The sequence below is a fragment of the Somniosus microcephalus genome, chromosome 31 (assembly GCF_052327205.1).
Source record: "Somniosus microcephalus isolate GS21.2 chromosome 31, FLI_Smic_1.0, whole genome shotgun sequence".
Lineage (NCBI taxonomy): Eukaryota > Metazoa > Chordata > Chondrichthyes > Squaliformes > Somniosidae > Somniosus > Somniosus microcephalus.
In genome coordinates, this window is record NC_141017.1 from 31,948,174 (window position 1) to 31,966,471 (window position 18,298).

Genomic DNA, 18,298 nt, shown 5'->3' on the forward strand with positions numbered 1-18,298 from the left:
ACGTCTCCAGGAATTGAATATTAATCTCCTGGACATGCTGCGAGGAAAGCAAGGAGAAAAATCACAGAGGCATTAAAAATCACAGTTATTTTTCCATTTTCTTTGTATATTTCCATTTTCTTTATTTATTAGTTATAAAAATATTGAAAATGAGGAAAAATGTTGTTTTGACTGACAGTTAAGAATCATCCAATCGGCTTTCCAATTGGCATGGGTAGGCAGGGCTCCATGAGAATGGATGTGTCGGGTGACCAATGGTGGGAGAGTGGGGGCGGGGCAGCTGAAGGCAGGCGGTGAAACACTGGCCAAGGGAAGGGCCCAAACCATTCAATTCAAATACCGACATCTTTTGGGATTTATTCTAACATGTGTTCAATTTGCATTCCCTTCATGGAGTAATTCATTTAAGGGCAAACAGTTCCGTCGGACTACAAAATGTCACCGCACCATCACAAAGGAACTGTGATTCCCTTCTAGGATAGACAACCATCCCAACATTAAAATGCACATATCCTTGGCCTTCGGTGGGTTAATGTGAGAGATGGAATGAGGCAAGAAGCCTGCTGGGATCTAGGGTAAGGCCCAGTGCAGGAAACGATCAGGAGAAAAGAGGAGGGCGGATGTTCACCACCTTGATGAAAGGGGGCACCAAAACCAGGGCAGATCAAGTAGGGATTAGAACACATCAACGTACGCTACCTCCAAATTTGACCTCCAATTTAAAATCGGCCCCCAGAGCGAACTAATTGCATTTATATTTGTCGAGCTGGTGCTTAATTACACACTGAATCCACTTGGATTGCCCCCTCCCCCACCATCCTCCTCTCGATTAGCAGGAGAAACAAAGTAAAATTAATAATAATGTGGTCTCCTCTACATTGGGGAGACCAAACGCAGATTGGGTGCCCGCTTTGCGGAACACCTCCGTTCAGTCCGTAAAGGGGGACCCCGAGCTCCTGGTGGCCTGTCACTTTAATTCTCCGCTCCACTCCCACTCAGACCTCACCGTCCTTGGCCTCTTACACTGTTCCACGGAAGCTCAGCGTAAGCTCGAGGAACAGCACCTCATCTTCCGATTAGGCACTTTACAGCCTTCTGGACTCAACATAGAGTTCAACAATTTCAGATCATAACCTTGGCCCCTATCACATATATATATTTTCTTCTTTTTTTTATCCACACTTTTTGTTTTTTCTTCCATCCCTTCAGCTGTCCTTCATTCTACCAGCGCAATTCACACCCCATCTAGAGCCATCCTTTATTCCTTAACCTGTCCCATTACCATCTCCTCTCGCCTTGAATGTCTCTTAATGTTTCTCAATGTCTCTTAATCTCTCCTGCTTTCTATCCTATCACTGACCTTCCCTTTTGTTCTTTCATCCCCTCCCCCTTTTCCCAGCCCCTAAACTTGCTTTCCATTTCCTGCTTTTTTCCCAGTTCTGACGAAAGGTCATCGACCTAGAAACATAGAAGATAGGAACAGGAGTCGGCCATTCGGCCCCTCGAGCCTGCTCCACCATTCAATGAGACCATGGCTGATCATCCAAATTCAGTACCCTGTCCCTGCTTTCTCCCCAAATCCTTTGATCCCTTTAGCCTTAAGAAATATATCTAACTCCTTCTTGAATATATTTAATGAATTGGCCTGAAACGTTAACTCTGTTTCTCACTCCACCGATGCTGCCTGGCCTGCCGAGTTTTTCCAGCGTTTCCTGTTGTTATTTTACTATCGTAAAGTAAAATTAATAATACATCAGGCTCCACGGCACTTGTATCGAAGCCACTACTGAGTGCCCAGTCCCGCCGGGTGAATCGTGTACCTGTAGGTCATGGTCATCGTCGTCTTCATTCTGTGAAGAAAAAAAAACACAAGGCTCGTCACACAGGCTCCTCATCTCGCATTGCAGTTCACATCATCGGGACGTCCCAAGTGCTTCCCAGCCAATGAAGCACTTTTTGAAGTCACTGTGTAGTCACTGTTGTGATGTTGGGAAACGCGGCAGCCAATTTGCGCACAGCAAGCTCCCACAAACAGCGACCAGATAAATAAATAGATAATTGGCTTTTTTTTTAAAGTGGTGCTTAATTCTTACAGGGCTTGACAGGGTAGATGAAGGGAGGATGTTTCCCCCTGGCTGGGGAGTCTAGAACCAGGGTCACAGTCTCAGAATAAGGGGTTGGCCATTTAGGACTGAGATGTTGAGAAATTTCTTCACTCAGAGGGTGGTGAATCTTTGAAATTCTCTACCCCAGGGGGCTGTGGAGGCTCAGTGGTTGAATATATTCAAGACAGAGATCGATAGATTTTTGAATATTAAGGGAACCAAGGGATATGGGGATAGTGCAGGAAAGTGGAGATGAGGTAGAAGATCAGCCATGATCTTATTGAATGGCAGAGCAGGCTCGAAGGGCCGAATGGCCTACTCCTGCTCCTATTTCCCATGTGCTGGTTGAGGGATAAATGTTGGCCAGAACACTGGGGATAACTCCCTGCTCTTCTTTGAATAGTGCCGTGGGATCCAACTGAGAGGGTAGATGAGGCCTTAAATTAATGGCTCATCCAAAAGACGGCATCTCCTGCAGTGGAGAGTTAGCTTTGATGTGCACCCAAGCGTCTGGAGAGGGGCCTGAACCCACAACCGTGTGAATCAGAGGTAAGAACAGTATCCGAGCCGAGGCCCACACACTGAAGGAAGAAACCAGTTAACACTTACCTCTGGGTTGTTGCCTTCATCGTTATTTACTGGTGCATTCTGGGGATGGTGCGTGGGGGAAAGGAATGGGAGGAAAGAGAAAAAAAACCTATCAGTACCATTAAAATAAATGTAGCTTCTGCATCATTAACCAGCCCTTTGTTTAAAATTAACATAACTCTTCATTTTGTCCCTTCTCTCTAAGTTGCTCCAAGCTATTCTGAAACCTAAATTGAATTTTAGTTAGATCCACAAAGACATTTCTTGAGTCAGTCACTTCGAGGGCAAACGCACCCACGATGGTGTGAAAATGACAAAACCGCTGCATCGTAAAACCTATTTAATTCATCCCTGCACAGGTCTGATCAGGCTGCAGGCTTGCTGTGCATTCTGCTCTGTGGGATCTAACGGTCTCTGTAGTCAGCCAAATTGAACAACCACCATCATTTATGTAGCACCTCAAACGTACCTCTACAAGGGCGAAGGCAAAGATTAAGGTGAGGCGGCTGAGGAATCTATCATAAATGCATCGCTGCTATTTGCCTCAACCTCTCCTTGTAAGAACAGAAGAATTAGGAGCAGGAGTCGGCCATATGGCCTCTCGAGCCTGCTCCGCCATTCAATAAGATCATGGCTGATCTTCGACCTCAACTCCACTTTCCCGCCCGATCTCCATATCCCTTGATTCCCCTAGAGTCCAAAAATCTATCGACCTCAGCCTTGAATATACTCAAAGACTCAGCATCCACAGCCCTCTGGGGCAGAGAATTCCAAAGATTCACCACCCACTGAGTGAAGAAATTCCTCCTCATCTCAGTCTTAAATGGCCGACCCCTTATCCTGAGACTGTGACCCCTAGTTCAAGACACTCTAGCCAGAGGAAACAACCTCTCAGCATCTACCCTGTCAATCCCCTTCAGAATCTTGTATGTTTTGATGAGATCACCTCTCATTCTTCTAAACTCCAGAGAGTATCGGCCCATTCTACACAATCTCTTATCATAGGACAACCCTCTCGTCCCAGGAATCAATCTAGTGAAACAAAAAGAAAATACTGCAGATGCTGGAAATCTGAAATAAAAGCAGAAAATGCTGGAGATACTCAGCAGGTCAGGCAGCATCTGTGAAGAGAGAAACAGAGTTAACGTTTCAGGTCGATGACGAAAGGTCATCGACCTGAAACATCAATCTAGTGAACCTTTGTTGCACTTTAACAAGTTCCATATTCTCACCACTCTCTGGATAAAGAAGTTTCTCCTGAATTCCCAATTGGATTTATTAGTGACCATCTGATATTTATAGCCCCGAGTTTAAAACTCGCCCACAAGTGGAAACATCTTCTCTACGTCTAACCTATCAAACCCTTCCATAATCTTAAAGACCTCATGAAGTACAGGAAACTTTCAATTTACCGGCACCTAAATAACCGGAAATCTTGGTTAACCGGCAAAATTCAGGAGTAGGTTCAGGTAAGTTTTATTACTTGCCTTCCTCGATCTGTTGCTGTGCAAGGGTGTGGCTGCAGCTGTTGCTAAGCTACAGAGATGCTTGGAACTTGCGGCCATTGTTCTGAACCTGTTGCTAAGCAACAGGGTTTGTTGCTTTATACCGAGCTCTCAGCTCCGTATCTTTTACTATAGCTCTCGGTTATCCGGAATTTTTAATGAACCGGCACCACGTCAGTCCCGTCGGTGCTGGATAAAAAAAAGTTTCCTGTAGCAAGAAGGTGGCAGCTGCCAGGGCTAGCAAGCCAAGCGGCTCAGGGAATGTAAACAAAAACACCTGTATTTTTAGAGACAAGTATCGGTCTTTTTACGGCTATCCCCAAGTATCAGTTCTTTGGTTTCTGCCAGAGAATTTGAACTTGTGTGTGAGGACCTCAGTTTGGCTGAATCTTCACGTTTAAAACGACCATTTGCCGGTTCTTAACCAGCCGAAACTGGGTGGTTCTACAGCCAACCCTAGACTGACTTGTTGCAATTGTGTGAATGGAAGTTTGTCCCTTTGAGGCAGGGGTTGCAATTCTATCGAACAATTGAACCGATAAAATCATTAGAAAGGAACGTTTGAAGATAAACAACCTTACCCAATTCACTGGGTCATTCCTCAGCCCATTCCCAGCGCCACCCTCTGAAAGAAAGAAATCTATTGGAATCATGTTTGTCTCAGTACATCAGTTTTTGCCCAGGTCTTCGTGTTACCCAGCAGAGCACATAGAAACATAGAAGATAGGAGCAGGAGTAGGCCATTCAGCCCCTCGAGCCTGCTCCGCCATTCAATGAGATCATGGCTGATCATCCAAACTCAGTACCCTGTCCCTGTTTTCCCCCCATATCACTTGATCCCTTTAGCCTTAAGAAATATATCTAACTCCTTCTTGAGTATATTTAATAAATTGGCCTCAACTGCCTTCTGTGGTAGAGAATTCCACAGGTTCACCACTCTCTGGGTGAAGAAATTCCTCCTCATCTCAGTCCTAAATGGCTTTAGACTGTGGCCCTTGGTTCTGGACTCCCCCGCCATCAGGGACATCCTTCCTGCATCTAGTCTGTCTACAGACCCCAGCATCTGCAATATTTGACCCCTTGTGACCCCACCTCATTGTTCTTTGATGTAATGTTTTCCTGACTGACCTGTTTGGACACCATTCACACCTTTGATTGCTGTGATTATCTCTCTGCCGAGGTGTGATAAATGGCAGTTGGAAACATTACCTGTAAACATCTGACATGATTCTCTGACTATATAAGCTGTGTCTTTATGCATTTCTCCACTTCACCTGACGAAGGAGCAGCGCTCCGAAAGCTTGTGATTTCAAATAAAGCTGTTGGACTATAACCTGGTGTTGTGTGACTTCTTACACTAGTCTGTCTAGTCCTGTTAGAATTTTATAAGTTTCAATGAGATCCCCTCTCATTCTTCTAAACTCTAGCGAATATATGCCTAATCGACCCAATCTCTCCTCATACGTCATTCCTGCCATCCCAGGTATCAGCCTGGTGAATCTTCGCTGCACTCCCTCCATGGCAAGAACATCCTTCCTCAGATAAGGCGACCAAAACTGCACACAATACTCAAGGTGTGATCTCACCAAGGCCCTGTACAACTGCAGCAATACATCCTTCTCCTGTACTCGAATCCTCTCGCTATGAAGGCCAACATACCATTTGCCTTCTTAGCCGCCTGCTGCACCTGCATGCTTACCTTCAGCGACTGGTGCACAAGGACACCCAGGTCTCGTTGCACTTCCCCTTTTCCCAATCTATTGCTGTTCAGATAATAATCTGCCTTCCTGTTTTTGCCACCAAAGTGGATAACCTCACATTTATCCACATTATACTGCATCTGCCATGCATCTGCCCAATCACCCAACCTGTCCAAATCATCCTGGAGTTTCTCTGCATCCTCCTCACAGCACACACGCTGTGACCTACCAGTCACTGCGACCTCCTGCAAAAGAGTGACCTCAAACACACCACTGCGTGGAACAGCCCAAATTGGCTAGATCCCTAGTGATTCTACCATGGCACCAGCAGGCTGATCTCACCTAAAGCAACATTGCAGTGAGGAAATAAAAGCTTTAGCTGGGGCCAAGTGCGGTGTAAGTCACTAATTTGGACTCTTCAGTCACCCATTGGGGTTAATTGTCCGATTGAACAGACAGTGAGTGAGCAGATCGACCTGGGTAATTGTTAACATGAACTTCACCTGGAGATTCCAGGGACACCAAAGAGATGAACAACAACTTGTATTTATATAGCGCCTTTAACATAGTAAAACATCCCAAGGCGCTTCACAGAAGTGTTACAAAACAAAACATTTGAGACCGAGCCACATAAGGGGAAATTAGGTCAAAGAGGTAGGTTTTAAGGAACGTCTTAAAGGAGGAGAGAGAGGTAGAGAGGCGGAGAGGTTTAGGGAGGGAATTCCAGAGCTTAGGGCCCAGGCAGCAGAAGGCACGGCCACCAAAGGTTGAGCGATTATAATCAGGGTGCTCAAGAGGGCAGAATTAGAGGAGGGCAGATATCTCGAGGGGTGGTAGGACTGAAGGAGATTACAGAGTATAGTAATCTGGGATGTAATGTTTAAGTTATCCACCAGATGGAGCCAAATATTAAGGGTTCACATTCACCAGTATTTAAGGTAATGGGTCATGTATTCAATGTCCTGGTACACCAGTTAACACGGTAATGTGGCATTGCATTATGGGTATGACTCAGAGGTTGATCCTCCATCTTGGCTCGTGCAGTAAGAATTATGTGCCTGGCTTCCAGCTTGTAAGAGCTATGTCTCTCGGCTACACCATGTAAATAAACAGTTGGGTTTTGTTCCTAATATCTCGCTTCTCTCAGTTTCTGACCTTACCACTCGGATATCACATATTGGCGACGAGGATAAACAGATCACATCTTGACGAAGAAAAAAAAGAAAAGGAACACAATAACGGATCATGGCTGCTACGGTAGGAAAGATCTCTGCTTTTGATGTTCAGACGCAGGCCTGGGATGAATACTGCGAGGTGTTGATGCATTTCTTTGAAGCAAATGATATAGATGATGTCAGAAAAAGGAGAGCTATTTTGCTCACTTCCGTGGTAAGTCAGACGTATAGTTTAATGAGAAACTTATGCAGTCCTGAAAAACCTGGAGACAGATCATTTGCTAACTTAGTGGCCTTGCTGAAGGACCATTTCAATCCCAGACCGAGTGAGATTGTACAGCGTTTCAAATTGAATTCACGGAACAGAAAACCGGGAGAGACTGTATTGGATTATGTAGTGGTGTTGAGGAAATTGGCACACGATTGCAATTACGGCAACAACCTGAAAGACATGCTGAGAGATAGGCTAGTTTGCGGGATAATGGATGATCGAATGCAGCGGAGATTATTGTCCGAGACTGGGCTTACGTATGAAAAAGTGTTGGAACTTGCTCAAACCATAGAGACAGCGAACCAAGATGTAAAAGAAATACAAGGTTCAGACTGGGCTACTACAAAGCAAGTTGCAGGTCAGGTTATTGTGCACAAGTTAAACATGCGTCAGAAACCACAACGTGAGCATGTGAAGGCATGTTATAGATGCAATGGCAATCACCTGGCGAGGGAATGCAGGTTTCTGGAGGAAAAGTGCCACAAGTGTGGAAAAAAAGGACACATAAAACGTGCATGCAGGGCAAAAGCAACCATGGAGGAATACAAACCAAAAGGGGGAGGAAAGCAAAACCTAGGAAGAGAAGTGAAAAAACAGGGAGCACATCACATCAGCGGAGAAGCTGAGAAAGAAGACGACAGGTTCATAATGCATAGTATGGTAGAGAACATTCCAAAAGTGGATCCTATCACTTTGCAACTGACAGTAAACGACTCTAAGGTCGACTCTGAAGTGGATACAGGATGCGGTGTGACCATAATGAACAGGGAGGAGTACTCAAAATTGTGGAACCGTGCAAAAGTTCCAGAGTTAAAGTCTTGCTCTATGCCGCTTAAAACATATACCGGTGAACGAGTGGTGACATTGGGTACAGCTACTGTAACTGTGCAACACAGGGACACCGTGGAACAGCTACCTGTAGTTGTAGTATCGGGTTCCGGACCAAACCTGTTAGGTCGGGGCTGGATACAAGAACTTAAATTAGATTGGGGAGCAATAAATCAAATAGAGGGAGGCAAACAGTTGTCTTTGCAAGAAGTGTTGATTGAACATGAGAACGTGTTCAAGGAAGAACTTGGCACATTTAATGGCCCCCCAGCTAAGATTTATGTCGACAAGGAGGTACTGCCAAGGTTTTTTAAACAACGACCTGTGCCGTATGCCATGAAACCGAAGGTAGAGGTTGAGCTTGAGCGTCTTTTGAGAGAGAACATTCTGGAACCCGTGAAATGTTCAGAATGGGCAGCTCCCATTGTACGATAGCAAAATACTGCAGATGTTGGAAATCCGAAATAACAACAGAAAATGCTGGAAAAACTCAGCAGGTCAGGCAATATCCGTAGAGAGAAATTTGAGTTGACGTTTCGGGTCGAACACTTCTTCAAAATTGGAAAGAAAAGAAAATAGATCGAAGGCAGGGCTGCGATCGGACAAAAGAAGTGAAAGAAACAAAAGAAGTAAAAGAGCTAGACGAGATGGTAATAGGCTGAGATTAGGTGTAAAGTATACTGGCAGGGCAAGAGATAGCTGCCAGGTGTGAGAGAGAAACAAAAGGAAAGGGGGGGGGGGAAAGGAGTGGAAAAATTACAAGAAAAAATGTGTAATAGGGGCCGAGGTTATGATCTGAAATTGTTGAACTCGATATTGAGTCCGGAAGGCTGCAGAGTGCCTAATCGGAAGATGAGGTGCTGTTTTAAAACCGGACAATTCGGTAAGACTCTGTGGAGATTATAAATTGACAGTAAATAGGGTGTCTAAACTAGAACAGTATCCTATTCCCAAAACAGAGGATCTCTTTGCAAACCTGGCGGGAGGGAAGAAATTCACGAAGCTGGATATGAGTCATGCATACTTGCAGATTACACTAGATGAGGAATCCAAGAAGTATGTAACCATAAATACGCACAAGGGTTTGTTTACCTATAACCGCTTACCATTCGGTGTCTCATCTAGTCCAGCTATTTTCCAGAGGACTATCGAGGGTGTACTGCAAGGGATCCCACATGTTTCAATCTATCTGGATGACATTCTGGTGACGGGAAGAACCGACCAGGAGCATCTGAGCACTCTGAGAGAGGTACTACAAAGATTGGATAAGGCAGGGTTATGGCTCAAGAGGAGTAAGTGCACTTTCCTGGGGAATGAGGCCGTGTTCCTGGGATACAGGGTGGACGCCACCGGGCTCCATCCAATCAAGGAGAAGGTACAAGCACTGCAGGAGGCCCCAGCTCCTACCAATGTGACTGAATTAAAAGCTTACCTGGGACTGCTAAACTATTATAACAGATTTTTACCAAACTTGGCAACAGTGTTAGCACCTCTTCACAAACTTCTGCGCAAGAAGGCACAGTGGCAGTGGGAAGAGGAACAGAGGGTTTCATTTGAACAGTCCAAGAAACTGATGCTGTCCTCGGATGTGCTGGTTCACTACAATGCAGAGAAAGACATCATTCTCTCTTGTGATGCTTCACCTTACGGGGTGGGGCGGTTCTTTCACACAGCTTGGAAGATGGAACAGAAAGACCGATAGGGTTTATGTCTCGAACTCTGACACCGGTGGAAAAAACTATTCCCAGTTAGATAAAGAGGGGTTAGCAGTAATGTTTGGGTTACAGAGGTTTCACAAGTACATATATGGCAGGAAATTCACCATATGCACCGATCATAAACCTCTTCTATCTCTTTTTAATGAAATGAAAGCAGTACCACAGATGGTGTCACCCCGGATCCAGAGGTGGGCAGTGACGTTGAGGGCATATGAGTATGTCATCGTTTACAAGGCGGGCAAGTACCATGGGAACGCAGATGCCTTGAGCCGTGTTCCACTGCCAGGTACACCTATCCGTGCAGCTCCTGAGGAAGTGTACTTTTATATTACAAAATGGCTTCACAAGGTACAGAATAGAAAACACAAAATGGCTTCCATAGATTAGTAATTACTAGTTCTGCTGAAAAAGCAGAACTCTCCAAATTAACAGATGACCTCATCTGTTAATTAGAACAAAGACCTTCAGAGATACATACTGTAAGCCTCCCTATCTCTTTCACATAGCTAGATGAAGAGAGTCCTTGAGTCATGAATAAACCAGGATAGGGAGTCAAAGAAGAACAGGACTTATAGATTAGATAACCCTATCTCTAGGCATTTCTTTTTGTTCCAGCCCTTTTTATCCTTGATTACATTTTTACTAACACTATATTTTTCTTGTAACTAATTATGATCTCAGACTTCGATCATGTGATTCTGAAGGCTTGCTTTAACTATAAATATATTACCTTTTGCCTATGATCTTGGAAGTGGTCAGCGTAGCCATTGTCTACATGTCCGCTTCCCTTGTATACAAGAACTAATAAAGTCTTCCTTTGACGATACTTTGTGTTTAAAGAGTCTTACTCGGGAGTCGAGACTTTGACACTCCAGAGGACAGAGTTTTGATGTTGGAGGACACGGACACGGCAATTGTGACCGCAGGACAAGTAAGGACATGGACCGGTAAAGATCCAGTACTGTCTAGAGTCCGAGAATATGTGATGAGGGGTTGGCCACAGCATCCGGAAGGGACTGATTTCATACCTTACAGTGTCAGGACGACAGAGCTGGGTGTGCAGGATGGTTGCGTGTTGTGGGGAGCACGAGTGATTATTCCACAGCCAGCACGACAGTCTATCCTAGGGCAACTACATCAGTGTCATCCTGGAGTTTCACGTATGAAAGCCTTGGCAAGGAGTTACTTGTGGTGGCCAAAGCTAGATGAGGAGATAGAAAATCTAGTCAAGACATGCAGTACTTGTCAAGTACACAGGAAGGCACCAGCAGCGGCTCCTCTCCACCCCTGGGAGTAGCCGGATAAACCATGGAGAAGATTACATGTAGATTATGCGGGTCCATTCATGGGAAAGATGTTCCTCATAATCATTGATGCCCATTCCAAATGGATGGATGTTTATCCTGTAAATTCTGCTTCATCTATTGTTACTATAGACTGCCTGCGTAGGAGTTTTAGTAATCAAGGGCTACCGGAGATCATAGTAAGTGACAGTGCCACGTGTTTTGTGAATACAAAAACAAAAGAGTTCATGAGAAACAATGGCATAGTGCACGTGACCTCAGCTCCATATCATCCATCTTCAAATGGACTTGCGGAGAGAGCCGTACAAACATTTAAGGAGATGATGAAAAAAAGTGCGGAAGGGAGTTTGGCAGCCAAGGTGTCACGAGTTCTGTTCAGCTACAGAATAACACCTCAATCTACCACAGGACTCTCTCCTGCTGAGCTGTTGTTAGGACGTCGACTACGCTCCACTCTTGACCTGGTTCACCCAGACCTAAAAAGGAAGGTGGAAAACCGACAAATCAAACAAAAGGAGAACCATGACAGAAGGACAAAGAGCCGCAGTTTTGGAGAAGGAGATGTGGTCCTTACCAGGAATTTCAGTTATGGTCTAAAATGGATTCCTGGCGTCATAGACTCAATGACCGGTCCAGTATCATATACGGTCATGGTGGGAACTGGTCAGGTAGTACACAGACATGTAGATCAGATACTGACCAGACAAGGGGAAATCGAACTGGAGGTTCCAGAGGAGATGTCGGAGGACAAGTTGGCCCCCAGTTATCCAAATGCATCGGTGGTACCACCACCACGAATAGAGCCAGTTCCACCTGGACCCCTTCGTCAAGAGGAAACCATCGTAGCAGAGTCAGATACTCTGAGTACTGCTCAGGAGCAGCAGGTGGCTCTACCACAACCAAGCAGGGACTTGACTGTAAGACGTTCACCAAGGCCTCACAAGCTGCCAGAGAGATTGATAACGACCTGCTAGATTCGTTCAGTATGGACTATTGCTAAAGGAGTTTCCTTATGGGACTTTTTAAGAATGTTGTTAAGAAATTAATGTTCAACTTAAGTGGGGAGGGATATAGTAATCTGGGATGTAATGTTTAAGTTATCCACCAGATGGAGCCAAATATTAAGGGTTCACATTCACCAGTATTTAAGGTAATGGGTCATGTATTCAATGTCCTGGTACACCAGTTAACACGATAATGTGGCATTGCATTATGGGTATGACTAATAGGTTGATCTCCATCTTGGCTCGTGCAGTAAGAATGATGTGCCTGGCTTCCAGCTTGTAAGAGCTATGTCTCTTGGCTACACTGTGTAAATAAACAGTTGGGTTTTGTTCCTATCTCGCTTCTCTCAGTTTCTGACCTTACCACTCAGATATCACACAGAGATAGGGAGAGGCGAGGCCATAGAGGGATTTGAAAACAAGGATGAGAATTTTGAAATTGAGGGGTTGCTTAACCGGGAACCAATGTAGGTCAGTGAGCACAGGGGTGATGGGCGAACGGGACTTGGTGCGAGTTAGGACACGGGTGGCCGAGTTTTGGATCGCCAAGTTTACATCGGGTTGAATGTGGGAGGCCAGCCAGGAGTGCGTTGGAATAGTCAAGCCTAGAGGTAACAAAGGCATGGATGAGGGTTTCAGCAGCGGATGAGCTGAGGCAAGGGCGGAGACAGGTGATGTTACGGAGGTGGAAATAGGCGGTCTTAGTTATGCTGAGGATATGTGGTCAGAAGCTCATTTCAGGGTCAAATATGACACCAAGGTTGTGAACAGTGCGGTTCAGCCTCAGACAGATGTTAGGGAGAGGGATGGAGTCAGTGGCTAGGGAACGGAGTTTGCGGCGGGGACCGAAAACAATGGCTTCAGTCTTCCCAATATTTAATTGGAGAAAATTTCTGCTCATCCAGAACTGGATGTCGGACAAGCAGTCTGACAATTTAGAGACTGTGGAGGGGTCGAGAGAAGTGGTGCTGAGGTAGAGCTGGGTGTCGTCAGTGTACATGTGGAAACGGACGCTGTGTTTTCGGATGATGTCGCTAAGGGGCAACATGTAGATGAGAAATAGGAGGGGGCCAAGGATAGATTCTTGGAGGACACCAGAGGTAACGATGCGGGAGCGGGAAGAGAAGCCGTTGCAGGTGATTCTCTGGCTACGATTAGATAGATGAGAATGGAACCAGGCGAGTGCAGTCCCGCCCAGCTGGACGACGGTGGAGAGGCGTTGGAGGAGGATGGAGTGGTCAACCGTGTCAAAGGCTGCAGACAGGTCGAGAAGGACGAGGAGGGATAGTTTACCTTTGTCACAGTCACAAAGGATGTCATTTGTGACTCTGATGAGAGCCATTGCAGAACAACTGCGAGACCTTGCTAGTTCCTGAATCCAATTCTTTTAAAAGCAACACTAACAATTAGACCTGGTTATGGTGAGACACAGAAGATTAAATAATGATACAGACATGACCTTGTAACCCGGTCCACTGGGTTACGATAATGAAAAAGTCAAATTTCACTCTTACTACATAGGCTTCTGGGATTTTTAGTTGGTGTTTGGGATCGCGTCCTGTGATTCCACTCATTTTTACCGTGAAAACCACAAACCAGCGGCCTTGATTAGAACACTCTGAAGCACAAGGCATGCTGAGTTTGGTCAGTGTTTGAATAAAAGTCACCTCGTGGTTCTTTTTTTTTGGCCTGCTTTTCACCTCCAATTCTTTCCTCTCCCGAAGATGTTGGCTCTTTGTTGGCCACTGCACGCCCCCCCACCCCCCCCCCCCTCCCCGCCACCCCCGGATCATGGCTGCCCTCCTGTAGCTCAGCCAAGAGGGCACTGAACCTTGGTAGTGAGCGTCACCAGGCCAACTAACCCAAAGAGGCTCGACAGCCGAGTCCCGTCCCGAAGCTCACACACACACACACCTCCGGACAGAGGTCACCGGACAGTGGTCACTGGACAGAGGTCACCGGACAGAGGTCACTGGACAGAGGTCAGGAACGGGAACCCTGTCCAACTTTCCCCACCTTGACGAAAGGGGGCACCAAAGCCAGTCATAGCACCACTGCCGAGATCAGTTAACTCAGCACAGGCTGGGCAACGAATCGCAGATCTCCCCGATCTTAGAAACATAGAAGATAGGAGCAGGAGTAGGCCATTCGGCCCCTCGAGCCTGCTCCGCCATTTAATGAGATCATGGCTCATCATCCAAATTCAGTACCCTGTCCCTGCCTTCTCCCCATATCCCTTGATCCCTTTAGCCTTAAGAAGTCTTAATGGCCCAGGGATCTCACTCAGCCATTGACGCAGGTCTTGCTCGTTATCTTGGTTGCAAACCTACCATCCTCCTGGTCCTTCAGTCGCAGGAGTTCTTGTGTCACCTGGTCATAGTCATTGTTGTACCTCCTCATCAGAGACTCAGCTGTCGCCACAGGAATGCCCCTTGTGTGAAACATCTCCCTCAGCCTTCGGACACTCTTCTCCAGCTGTTGGGGAACAATAGAGAAGCTATGTGATAAAAAAAACCATTTATACGCCACCCTTTCATGGACACCAAATGCCCTCTGGTGCCTCACTCAAGGGTCTATTCTTCATCTGTGAGCCTGTGCAATGAGTGTCAGCAGGCTGTTCGGCCAAGATGGGCATCACGGCTCAGCCCAACCTGGTCCTCATCCGACGTCCACGCTGCACTTTGTAGCAGGGGTCACTGATGGTCACATCAGGAGCAGGAAGCGTGGCCGTTTCCTGCCTTACTTCTCCCAGGGACACGAAGACCACTTTTAAGATTCCGATCACTGCCCCAACTGAAATGAGCTACCTCAGCACAGACAGGGAATTGAAGCAGCGGCCTTGTTGGTCCATAAGGCACTGTCCCACTCTGGACAGTGCAGTAGGCAACCGAGGGAAGGACAGGCACTTAGAAAGAGCACTAGAGCGAGGCAAGTGTAGGCACAGTGTTAGGAAAGAGCATCTCTGTAACCTCCTCCAGCCCTACAACCCTCCAAGATCTCTGCGCTCCTCCAATCCTGCCCTCTTGCGTATCCCCGATTTTCATCGTTCCACCATTGGCGGCCGTGCCTTCAGCTGCCTCGGCCCTAAGCTCTGGAATTTCCTCCCTAAACCTCTCCGCCTCTCAATCCCTTTGACCTCCTTTAAGACGCTCCTTAAAACCTACCTCTTTGACCAAGCTTTTGGTCACTTGTCCTAATAGCTCCTTATGTGGTTTGGTGTCAAATTTTGTTTGATAACGGTTCTGTGGAACGCCTTGGGACGTTTTACTACGTTAAAGGCGCTATATAAATGCAAGTTGTTGTTGTTGTTGAAAGAGTATTCTGATTGTTTGCACTTTGCAATGATTGTATTGTAGTAGACAGCAAACTCACATTGCACTTTGTTCTGTATGGGGATTCTAGTTATATGGGAACGGTGAACTCATTTGGTGCTGACTTATTCACTTAGGTGATGATTGCTGCGGTCATGTTGGGGCAAAGAAAGAAAGACTTGCATTTATATTGTACCTTTCACGACCTCAGGATGTCCCAAAGCGTTTCACAGCCAATGAAATACTTTGGAAGTGGAGTCACTGTTGTAATGTATGGGGAGATGCCTCACACTGCGGGGTTGTACAGTAATTCTAATGGATCTCAGCATAGAAACCAGCCTTCATGAAGGAAAAGAAACAATCTGGCTGAGGATGTTACAGTGACCCGCTAGGATCTTTGTTTGAAAGGGTAAACAGCTTTGTTTGCTCATCCCAGTCCCGCTGGTCAAAGCATCACCCTCTCACCCAGTTCTGGGAAACTTCCACACAACTCAACCAAAACCTTAACACAACTCCACAGCGGACTGGTCTGGTTATGCGAGGGATGGGCCACCTACTGCCTCAGAAAGGGGTCTTTGAAAGTGAAGGAATATCTGTGAAAAGTGGGGAATGAATTAAAAGAAAAATAAAGGTGCCCTCGGGAAACAGGTTGGGCAGAAGAGGGAATGAACACAAAACATGCAGCAAAATAAAACCTGACTGAAGTGAATTGGTTAACCATTAACTTTATCATTATTGATTTCCGATTAAGGCAGCAGAGACACTGGTCTCCTCATTGTCCAAGTGCTCTCTCACGTTCCCTCCCATATTCCTACTGTGGCTGCTTCACGCACTGATATCTCTTTGCGTTGATGTTGAGGGAAACTCAAGAGATGAAAAACTTGCATTTGTATACACTCGCCTTTCATACCCTGGATGTTCCAAAGCGCTTTACAACCAAGAAACTACTTCTGAAGTGTGGTCACTGTTGCAATGTAGGAAAACGCAACAACCAAATTTGTGCACAGCAAGATCCCACAAACAGCAGTGAGATACATAGAAACATAGAAGATAGGAGCAGGAGTAGGCCATTCGGCCCCTCGAGCCTGCTTCGCCATTCAATGAGATCATGGCTGATCATCCAAATTCAGTACCCTGTCCCTGCCTTCTCCCCATATCCCTTGATCCCTTTAGCCTTAAGAAATATATCCAACTCCTTTTTGAATATATTTAATGAACTGGCCTCCACCGCCCTCTGTGGCAGAGAATTCCACAGGTTCACCACTCTCTGGGTGAAGAAATTCCTCCTCATTTCAGTCCTAAATGTCTTACCCCTTATCCTTAGACTATGACCCCTGGTTCTGGACTCCCCGGCCATCATAAACATCCTTCCTGCATCTAGTCTGTCCAGGCCTGACAGAACTTTATAGGTTTCGATGAGATCCCCTCTCAATCTTCTAAACTCCAGTGAGTATAAGTCCAATCGACACAATCTTTCTTTTGGTGCTGTTGGATGAGGGATAAATGTCGGTCAGGCACCGGGAAAACTCCCCTGCTCTTCTTCAAATAGTGCCACGGGATCTGCTACATCCACCTAGACAGGCCTCAGCTTCGTCAGAAAGACGGCTCCTCTGACAATGCAGCACTTCCTCAGTAGAGTGTCAGCCTAGAATAAGTGCTCATTGTCTGGAGTGGGGCTTGAATCCACAAACTTTTTACAGGCCACTACTGAGCCAAGCTGACATTTTGCAGCTGACAAGAAGCTTTCAAAGTGTGGGTACCACCTGCTAAAGCATTTCTAGAACCGTGGAAGGTCAGGAGTCAACATAGGGCCCCACACAGGTGTCTCACAGCTGGGGATATGGGTGTTGCTGATATTTATTGCCCACCCTTAGTCGCCATTTGAAGGCGGCGGTGAGCCGCCTTCCTGACCCGCTGCAGTCTGTGTGGTGAAGGTACCCCCACAGTGCTGTTAGGTAGGGAGTTCTGGGATTTTGACCCAGCGACGATGAAGGAACGGCTGATACATGTCCAAGTCAGGATGGTGTGTGACTTAAGAGGGGAACTTGGAGGTGATGGAGTTCCCATGCGCCTGCTGCCCTTGTCCTTCTAGGTGGTAGAGGTCACGGGTTTGACAGATGCTGTTTGTGGGAGCTTGCTGTGCGCAATTTGGCTGCCACATCTCCTACATTACAACAGTGACTACATTTCAAAAGTACTTCAGTGGTTGTAAAACACTTAGGGCTAGATTTTCAGTATAGACAGTTTTGGGGCGCTAACCTTAGCGCCCACCCGAAGTTAGCGCCCGCCCCAAAGTAGCGCCCCGTTGCCGGAAATTCAGTGGCTTCGCCCTAAGAGAGTGGTGGAGCGCTAAAAGAGGCGTTCCACTCCTACCTTTAGGCGCTAAGCCGGCGGTCCAGAGGGATAGCGCCCAGGCGGGGCGCAGCACGGGTGCGGTCATTTTTGCACTGACAGCAGACCCCGTGGTGCCGACCAGCTCTTAAAGGGGGAAGGGACGAATTGGTCTGCTGCCACGCCCTGCACACTGCAGCCTTGCAAAGAGGCCTCAACACTGCTGCTCAGCCCCAGGGAGTCATGGCAACGCCAGAGAAGGCCCGTCAGCGTGCCCTGCGCTTCTCAGAGGGTGATCTGGACATAATGGTCACAGCTCTGGAGGTGAGGCGCAAGATCTTGTTTCCAGAGAGTGGGAGGAATCCAACCCACCATGACTACACCAAAGCCTGGAAGCAGATCGCCCAGAGGGTGACGTTCACCGGCGAGGCCCCCAGGACCCACAAACAATGCCGTAA

The 18,298-nt window shown here is 46.6% G+C and overlaps 1 protein-coding gene across 3 annotated transcripts in view; it reads right to left on the reverse strand.

Moving 5' to 3' along the window:
* Positions 1-18,298, reverse strand: part of LOC147097711 (shiftless antiviral inhibitor of ribosomal frameshifting protein homolog) — a 34,677-nt gene that overhangs the window by 11,377 nt on the left and 5,002 nt on the right. For 2 of the 3 annotated variants that reach the window (XM_085971741.1, XM_085971743.1), the window contains exons 2-5: positions 14,529-14,673; positions 4,780-4,838; positions 2,715-2,753; positions 1,821-1,850 (exon numbers count right to left, since the gene is read on the reverse strand). In XM_085971741.1, the coding sequence (XP_085827867.1) occupies positions 1,821-1,850; positions 2,715-2,753; positions 4,780-4,838; positions 14,529-14,673 (273 nt within the window). The remainder of the gene's footprint in view (positions 1-1,820; positions 1,851-2,714; positions 2,754-4,779; positions 4,839-14,528; positions 14,674-18,298) is intronic. The other variant, XM_085971742.1, reaches the window with a different exon arrangement.